At 47.3% G+C, this 9,746-nt stretch overlaps 1 protein-coding gene across 2 annotated transcripts; it reads left to right on the forward strand.

Annotated features, from left to right (window-relative positions):
- The first annotated feature begins 215 nt into the window (after positions 1-215).
- Positions 216-9,519, forward strand: LOC307201701 (uncharacterized protein). 2 transcript variants are annotated; one of them, XM_079950998.1, is made up of 5 exons: positions 216-313; positions 2,169-2,442; positions 4,122-4,391; positions 5,300-5,461; positions 9,304-9,519. In XM_079950998.1, exons 2-5 carry the CDS (start codon positions 2,331-2,333, stop codon positions 9,423-9,425), a joined length of 666 nt encoding a protein of 221 aa, XP_079807124.1. In that variant the 5' UTR covers positions 216-313; positions 2,169-2,330; the 3' UTR covers positions 9,426-9,519. The 2 variants fall into 2 exon arrangements, with proteins under 2 accessions (XP_079807124.1, XP_079807125.1); XM_079950999.1 differs by lacking the exon at positions 216-313 and adding an exon at positions 1,193-1,282.
- The last annotated feature ends 227 nt before the right edge of the window (positions 9,520-9,746 follow it).

The raw sequence follows: 9,746 nt of genomic DNA on the forward strand, positions 1-9,746 counted from the left end.
CCTATGTGCATTGCCAGAAGTTACACTTAAAATGGCATTTGCAGGATGTGTGGTGGTGACATCCTGCATAAGCCCCATATACACAAACAAACTCTGCTATGTGTAGCAGGCACATGGGCAAATTTTGCCTGAATGAAAAGCAAAAATATGCATAACGAACTGAATGAATTAGAAACCATAGCACCTGTGTTCATATTAAGAGTAACAATGCCCCTGGCTGACCCAGGTTGCTAAGGTAACAGTGACATGACCTTCATTATGACACCTCCCTCTGCTGGCCCACCTATTAGATGACCAGAGGTCCTCTATGAGAGTAAGTGTTTGATGCTTTTCTCTTTCATTTTGTTAACATTTCCATAACTGTTATATTTTTAGTCTGACTTGATTATAAACCAATAGGACTGGAAACCTGCTTTTGGTGTATGAGACCTAGATGAGACGAGACTTCCTAATTGCATAGAGGGACTTGTCACCAGCTGCTGTTACTAAACTCTCCAAAGATTGGAACTCCTATTTCTGTTTTTAACCAAGTGCCGGACATGAGTGGAACTGCTGGGAGAGGGAGGGTGAAATATAGAAAACACAGAATCCTCTAGAAATTGCAGGCAATGTGAAATGATAGGTTATTTGGGTGTGCTTAGAATCATCTGCACAGTTCAGTAAGAAGCAATGTACATGAATACCTAACATATCAATGTTAGGTCGTGTGTGCTCCCAATTTGGTAAGATGCTGGAAAGTAAATTTGTTAAATCTTAAAATACTTTTCTTTTCTAGACTTCGCTCTTGTGACAATGAAGCATTCTGTAAACTCTTCCTGGAGAAAGCGAGGGAGGGAGGGACAGACAGACAGAAACACACACACACACACACACACATTTGAGGTGTAGCTAGGATTTGTTAGTGATTTCTGGTTCTATTGCTCTTTATGGCTTGTTCAAAGCTATTCGAGGCGGGACCTTCCTCAGCACTGAAAGGATTAATTTCAAAAGATTATCACTGGAACCAGTTTAAATGCTTCAACTAAAATGGCTTGCCTTTTCCTTTGTGGGGACCTTCAAAGCTCCAGCAGGCGATATTGAGGAAAAAGGATTTTGATTGCATATTATACAATTCCATAAACTGCTCCCACCTGTGCTTAGAAATATAATTCCAAAGGAAAAGAAATAAATATAATCCCCTCTATTTCCAATGTTCAGGCTGTGAGTGCAGTTCCTCATGTAACCAAAATGGCACCATCTGCGCACAAGAGAAATGTATCAGCAGGCTTGGGACAACTCCAAGGTTTGCCAAAATATAAAAAAATATTTAGGAAAAAACCCATTGTGTAGGAAAACTTGGGGGAGGGGGTAATGAGGACTGATCATGCCCAGAGGCCATGAAATGCTGACTAGAAATGGGTGGTTGGGACAAAACTATGGGGAAGGGGAATAGAATGGAGTGGAATGATTGGAATCCTGTTGATTTGTCAAGCTCTAATGCAGCCCAGCAGGAGTTAGGATGGTGCCCTAATACATGAATCACCCCAAGCCCTGAGATCAGTAGGGGGCCCCTGTTTGTGGTCCCACCAAAGGATGTGGCCTGTCAAATGGGCATCCAGGGCAGGGCCTTCTCTGTGGTGGCTCTGCAGTTATGATCTTCCCTCCCTTGGAGGCAAAAATGGTTAAGACACTGATGGGTTTCCAGTACATGCTGAAGGCTCCGTTGTTTTCCCAAGCCTTTGGAAGCCATGTTGAGATTTATTTTTCATTCTCTAGTCTTTTTTTAGCATTTTTCACCAATTATCTTTGTTTTACTGTGGGTTTTCTTTTTTTAGAAAGGGTTTCTGTAAATCTTATTATGTTTGGTTTACGTAAACTGCTTTGAGCTCATGGGCTGATGCAAAGCAGCTTAGAAAAACTCTTAAGGGTTGCATTCAACTAAGCTGTTCACAGACTAGATTAGACTAGACCTAGACTAGACTAGACCCACTGACATAAACCAACGTTAGTCACCTTCATGAACTTCAATGGGTCTAAGATGATTAGGACTAGGGCTGGAGACAGACCTAAATAAATAGAGAAGTAAATATCTAGAAACACTACATACTACAAAGGTTCCACGTGGGCAGATAGGGAAAGAAGACTGCAAACCCTCATTTCTCACTTTCTTCTCCCACTCTGTTCTCTAGGCTGGAAAAGCTGCGGATCCCCATTCAAAAGAGGAATGCCAACATTGACGCAGCAGAAGAGGGATACCAGGCAATAGCCTCTGAACCAGAGGGCCTGGGGGATTTCCTTTCTGCCAAGAGAAAAAGGAGGATGTTTCTACGGAGGATGGGGAAGAGCTAAAAATGGCCTGGAGCTGCTGCAAAGATAATGTCCCGGCCCCCAAACCTACCTCCACGCCTATGCGGCTGGAAGTACCAACGGCAGTCCCCAGAAACAAGAACCAAGAAGTCCTAAGTACAAACAACTATCCCCTTCCTCACTGCTGTAGAAGTGAAACCCCTGTGTTTCCAGCACACTCAACCCAGAATGCTCTGATAGCTCAGCACAATTCACATGTCAGTTGTTTGCCCCATGGGACTCTGGCAGTAGCGGTTAGTGGGGTGACAGCATTTACCTGACCTCCCACCACTGATATCACTGCAGCTTACCGGGAGAGGGAAAGGGTTGTGAGGTCAGTGAGCTGCAAACGTACTGGCTGGAGCACTGGATTGGCTCCACCAATGTGCTTATGTTGTGCTCTCTCCCTCCCAGTAAGCTGCAGTGGCTGCTTGTGGAGCATATACAACACAGGACTGTCCAGGTGACATGGCTCAGAAGTCAGAACCCTGGGGGCTGGGGAAGACTTGGACACAGGGCCCATCCTCTGAAAGACCTCCAAAAGCCACTACCCCACTGGAAATTTTCAGCAGAGGGGTTCCCCAGGAGTAAATGAAGCCTTCACCTCCACAACCTGACGAGATAGCCTTGACCTGTCCTCCAAGCCTCAGGATATGTCCTCAGAACCCTCAGCAGTACAGAAAGACCCCACTCTGTGGCCTAGGGAAAGCAGAAAGTTCCTCAGCTCTGTCAGATCCAGGACCTGAGGAACAAAGCATAGCTCCCTTAAGCACCAACAGTTTCCCGTGGAGTTGGGAGCAGCCTTTCTCAACCTGTGGGTCCCCAGATGTTGTTGGGCTACCACTTGGCGTCTTGCATACAGCCTGACTCAATCCGGCTCCACTGTGAGCTGACCATGGTCCTATTTCCCCCCTGGAGGTCCTAGCCTGGAACAGCAGTTTGCTCCAGGCAGTCTGTGCAGGAGTTTATTATTGGGATGATGATGATGATACCCCGCCTATCTGGCTGGGTTTCCCCAGCCACTCTGAGCAGCTTCCAGCACATATAAAAATGTAATAAAACATAATAGAACATGGTGGAGACAGTAATGTGGAACAACATTCTCTCCTCCTCATCTGTTTTCGTAGGTGTGCGAAGAGGCCTGTCTGTAGAGGCCTGTCTGTAGCAGGCCTGTCTGTAGAGGCCTGTCTGTAGCTTGCTCTACAGAGGCCTGTCTGTAGCAGAGGCCTGTCTGAAGCTTGCTCTAAATTTGGAAGAATCAAGGCTGATTTTTTTTATATTGTGGAACAATAGTAGCAGGGTTCCTCTTTCTGGCTCTGCACACGCTATACCTTTAAATAATTATGAGCACGATAATTTACAAACTACAGTCCCCATAATTCTTTGAAGGAGGGAGAATGCACTTGAAGGGTACTTGAAATATATAGTGTGCATCCAGACTATGTCTGGGAGTAGCTATCTTACTGTGTCCACATGATTTACTTGTGGGAAGTGGCTGAGAAGCCCAGTTGGCTGGATCAGATGTGTCATGTGGAACAAGATGCAAAATAAAGCTCTTGCCTTAGATAGCTGCTTAGCCAGCATAGCACTTTTGCACATTGCAAACTTCATTGATAATACAGTTGCCCTCCCTTTGCCACCCATGGCTCTGTGGTGATGCATTGGGTTGAGTAATGGAGAAGCAATTTTCCTCCGAACCCTTCTATGCACGTGGGGTGGTTTAACCGAGGGCAGCTTCTTACAGTCGTACCTTGTCAGGTGGGCAATTTATTCGGGCATGTTTGCTGTTTTGGTAGTTGCTTATATACTGGAGCACGAGGAGGATGATGACGATGAAGAGGAAGAGCAAAATCAAAAGCAAAAGAAAGAATCAGAAAAAGAGCGAGAACAAGAACAAAGAAAAGTACAAGAACAAGAACAAGAACAACGAAGGGTACAAGAACTAGAAGCAAAAAGAGTACAAGAACAAGAAGCAAAAAAGGTACAAGAACAAGAAACAAAAAAAGTACAAGAACCACAAAAAATACAGGAACAAGACAAAACACGGCGGCCATCAAAAGGTCAAGGTTGGTGCATAAAACCAAGAAAATATTTATCAGTTTAAGAAAAGTATATTATAACCTTCCAACTTCTGTCCGCCCAACACTTATTCCAAGTGTAGAATGCACAGTGTCTTGTGTCAATATGTACATTAAAGATTCCCTTAGAACTATACAGGGTACACTGTATATAGGAAGCCACTCCCAGCTTGCAACAAAAAGGGCAACCCAGCTAGTCTTGTCTCTCTCCCAGTACATACAGTATTGTCCAGTGAGTCAGTGAATATGTTCCAGTCAGTGTGTCCTTTACGCATTAGAGCTTTTCTTTGGGCTACAGCACACACCTCCTCTTGCAATAAACAACTGCTACTCAGCTATGTTAAGCGTGGCGTAGCTAATTGGTATATGACGCCAATTAGCTGTAGCTTAATCGAACTGGAGCCTGGCACACTTCTCTCTCAGCTGCGCCACTTTGCTGCTCCGATCCTCCGTTCGCCACGATTGCAGAGTAAAACACAGCGGGCTGTCGCTCCTCGGTGTTTAGAAGATCAAACACACCCAGACATTAGTGTGTCTATTTGTCAGTCTTTATTTCACCAGTAAAACAATAAAACAGTTATCTCTTGGATTCCCCTGGGCTCAAAGCACTCATGGCTGCTTCCGTCTCTCTCGAAAGCAGAGACAAAACAGGCAGTGGACTCAAGCCACTCCCTCTAGTCACGCCTCAGGACTGGAGAGACGTCATCCAGAACTTCTTAACCCTGTGAGTTCTGAAACTATTCACAAGCTAGCCTTGTACCCCACTTAAATATTATCCACAATGATCGAATAGATTCCAAGCTCTCTGTTGATACATATCAAGAGATTTCAACAAAGCAAGGAGACTATCATGTTACTAACACCCCCCTTTCCTTCCCCCACCCCACCCCTGGAAGATGATGATATTGAAAGGCCCTGCACCTCCAAAGATGCATCTGATGGGATGGAGGCAGAGACACAAACCAATCCACGCTATTTCCCAAAATCACCCAAAAAGATCACATTGGATGAGATCCTGCTTGGAATGCAGAAGATTGAGTACACCATCAGTAACACAAGTAAGTCAGGAGGACCTCTCATTTTTATGGATTGAGTAATAATGGTATTTGATCAAGCAGTAGAGGATGTGTGACTGTCAAGAGTATATTGATATTGAAGTTGCAAAGGGAGATTGGGGTGGGCTTTGGCTACACCCAGTGCTGTCTCTGCCCTTCCCCACTGCTGGTGTGCCCCCAAGGTTACCCCCAAGGGAATGCAACGCTCAACAGAAGAAAAGCTTCCTCGCTTCTTTGCACCCTGTTATATAGTGGTGCCCCGCAAGACGAACGCCTCGCAAGACGGAAAACCCGCTAGACGAAAGGGTTTTCCGTTTTGGAGGCGCTTCGCAAAACGAATTTCCCTATGGGCTTGCTTCACAAGACGAAAATGTCTTGCGAGTTCCTGCGGGGTTTTTCCCCTTTTCCCCCCCTTTTCCTAAGCCTTAAGCCGCTTATCAGCTGATCCGCTGATAAGCCGCTTATCAGCTGATCCGCTAAAAGCCGCTAAACCGCTAATAGCGCTAATCCGCTAAGCTGTCAATGGGCTTGCTTCTCAAGACGAAAAAAACGCTATACGGAACGGATTAATTTCGTCTTGCGAGGCACCACTGTACTTCCTTTTTTTTACTTCTGTATCATTCTTGCCACTATAGGCAACAAAACCACCACCCTGCGAGATTTCTTTATCTCGCAGGGGGTCGACCTGGCTTGTGTGATGGAGACCTGGGTGCGCGAAGGGGCAACAGTTACCTTACTAGAGATGGCGCCCCCGGGTTTCTCCGTCCTCCACCAGTCATGGACTGTGGGCCGGGGGGAGGGGTGGCATTATTAATCTGGGAAGATTGTCCTTTCAGGGCTCTACCATCGCCATCGATCCCCGGCATTGAATGTGTTGGCCTAGTGTGGGGCTCCGAGGAGAGCTTGGCTGTCTGGCTGGTGTACCGGCCACCTAGCGCACCAGCAGCCACCCTGTCAGGCCTATTGGAGGCGGTGACCGGCTGGGCCTTGGAGTTCCCTAACCTATTGGTATTGGGGGACTTCAACATCCATGCTGATGCCACTCCCTCCTCACAGGCCCTGGACCTGGTGTCTTCCATGGCGACACTAGGGCTCTCCCAGTTTGTTTCGGGCCCCACACATCAAGCAGGCCACAGGCTGGATTTGATCTTTGGCGTAGGTATAGATGTGATCATGTCTCCTTCGATGAAGGTGCCATGGTCTGATCACTACGCTCTGAAAGCCAGGATTGACTTTCCACCCCCACCCTGCTTAGATGGCGAGCCGATTTGGGCTCGCCCACAGAGGCTGATGGACCCTGATAGATTCTGCCAAGCCTTGTGGGACCTTGCTCCCCCTGGCGACTCATTGACTGAGCTTGTTGTGGGCTGGAATATCCAGCTCCTGGCAGCCATCGATGAGATCGCACCTAAGCGCCCTCTGTGACCCCGCAGAAACCGGGCTCCCTGGTTTACCGAGGAGCTCCGGAAAAGGAAGCGGGACCTCAGACAGCTAGAGCGAGTATGGCGGGGTGCCCGTGACGGAGCCTCAATAACATCTTATAGGGCTTTTATGAAAACCTATGAGATGGTGGTGAGGGCTGCTAAGAAGTCTTACTTCTCGGCCTCCATTGCATCCGCTAGCTCTTGCCCGGCACAATTATTTAGTATAATCAGGTCTTTAACGTCCCTTGAGGGACAGCCAAATTTAAATAACAATTTGACACACAGCTGTGAGGCATTTGCGAGCTTTTTTGCGGAGAAGGTCTTGTTGCTCCGCCATGACCTCCCTGCCAATTTGGATACAATAAAGGAACTGGAGGCCCCTCGACTGTCCTCGGGTCCAGTTTTGGACCACTTCAACTGGATATCCCCAGCCGATGTGGACAGACTCCTCCGAGCTGGAAAGCCCACCACATGTCCTCTCGACCCGTGCCCATCTTGGCTGATTAGAGCGTGTCCAGACGAGGTGCGGGCCTTCCTGTGGGATATCATCAATTTGTCCCTTGGCACGGGGACATTCCCAGGGGAACTGAAGGAGGCAGTGGTGCGCCCGCTCTTAAAGAAAACATCATTAGATCCTTTAGATCTATCCAATTACCGCCCGGTTTCGAATCTTCCATTCCTGGGTAAGGTATTGAGAGAGCGGTTGCTGAACAGCTTGGTGGGTTTCGGGATGAAACATCGGCTCTGGATCCATTCCAGTCCGGCTTCCGCGCTGATCATGGGACCGAGACGGCTCTGGTTGCCCTAACAGATGATCTTCGTAGATAGCTGGATCGAGGTGGGTCGGGGCTGCTGATTCTTCTAGATCTGTCAGCAGCTTTCGACATGGTCGATCATGAACTTCTGGACCACTGCCTTGCCGACGTGGGGATCCAGGGCACAGTCCTTCAATGGCTGCGCTCGTTTCTCTCTGGTCGGGGACAGAGGGTGGCGCTTGGGGGAAAATTGTCATCGCGCCACTCCTTGGTGTGTGGAGTAGCTCAGGGTGCGATACTCTCCCTGATGCTTTTCAACATCTTTATGCGCCCCCTCGCCCAGCTTGTCCGGAGTTTTGGGCTGGGTTGCCATCAGTATGCTGATGACACCCAACTCTATCTGATGGATGGCCATCCTGACTCAGCCCCAGACACACTGACCAGATATTTGGAAGCTGTGGCTGGATGGTTACGTGGGAGCCGGTTGAAGCTAAATCCTTTGAAGACAGAGGTCCTGTGGCTGGGACGGGATGATATGGGATGGGGGGGGCAACTCCCATCTCTTGCGGGGGCACAATTAGTGCCAGCACCGTCCATTAAGAGTTTGGGTGTAATCTTCGACACCTCCCTTTCCATGGAGGCGCAGATTGCAGCTACAACAAAGACGGCATTTTTCCATCTCCGCCAAGCTAAGCAGTTGGCTCCTTACCTCTCTCGCCCTGACCTAGCCACTGCGATCCACGCGACGGTCACCTCCAGACTGGATTATTGTAACTCGCTCTACGTGGGGCTGCCCTTGAGACTGACCCAGAAACTCCAGCGGGTGGTGCAGAATGCTGCAGCGAGATTCCTTACGGGGTCTTCGCTGCAAGATCGCATTCACCCGGTGCTATACCAGCTGCACTGGCTCCCGGTGGAGTACAGGATCAGGTTTAAGGTGCTGGTTTTAACCTTTAAAGCCCTATACGGCCTGGGACCCTCGTACCTACGGGAACACCTCTCTTGGTATGCCCCACAGAGAAACTTACGGTCTTCAGATAAAAACATCTTGAAGGTCCCAGGCCACAGAGAAGTTAGGCTGGCCTCAACTAGAGCCAGGGCTTTTTTGGCCGTGGCTCTGATCTGGTGGAACACTCTGTCACAAGAGACCAGGGCCCTGCGGGACTTGACATCTTTCTTGAGCTCCAGAGAAGGCAATTTAAAATGTCTATATGAGGGCAGGCACACCTTTGTTCTGGGTCCTCCTCCTTTCTCCTACATGTGAGGGAAGCACCCTGTTGCAACAGTTTAATAAAGATCAGGCTTACTAGCTGCTTTGCTTCTCAATATTCTCTGGTTGGCCTCATTTTCTCCTACCAATAGGGAACCTACATAAGGACTCTATATGGGCTCTTGGATACCCCATAAGGGAATAAGGGCAAATTTTGTTTACAACAGCAGATTTGCAATTTGTGGGGGAGATAAATAGATGGAGAGTGAAGGAAACCCAGGGGTGTAGATTCAGGAGTTTGTGGCTTTTACACATATTTGTGTATACACATGGACCCCCATAACCTAACCTTCGCATAAGATGTGAGTTACCTGTATTTGAAACCTGTTGTCACAGAGTGTGTGTTGAAGCAATAGTTGCTCTGCCTGAGTCAAAAATCATGCTTTTTCATTGCAGTGAGAGACTTTGAGCAGCGCCTTTCCCGCTTGGAGCAGATCGTTTTGAAAATGAGGAATGCGTGGATCCACCACAGAACTTGCCATCTAGAGGGTCTGGAATATGACGATGAACAGGATTAGTATTTTCCCCCCTCCTGATTTTATTGATTTTGTAGATTTGCAAATCGACATCCTTCCCCCATCCAATAAAAAATATTTATTTGGGAATCAATAAGTTGTTTAATCTAATCAAGACATGGCTAATTAAGACATATCTATAGTTTCTGGTTACGTTTTAACACTTTGTGTTAAACAACCTTTACAATTATTTTTCAAAATGGAGACTTGATCATAATAAAAAGTTGACCATTATGGACTATCATTGGCAGGGTGGATAAAAATCAATGATTTTTTAAAAAATAAAATAAATCAGATTTTTAAAAAAACAACCAGATTTTTTTT

This window comes from Podarcis cretensis (genome assembly GCF_951804945.1).
Source record: "Podarcis cretensis genome assembly, chromosome: 13".
NCBI classification, from domain to species: domain Eukaryota; kingdom Metazoa; phylum Chordata; class Lepidosauria; order Squamata; family Lacertidae; genus Podarcis; species Podarcis cretensis.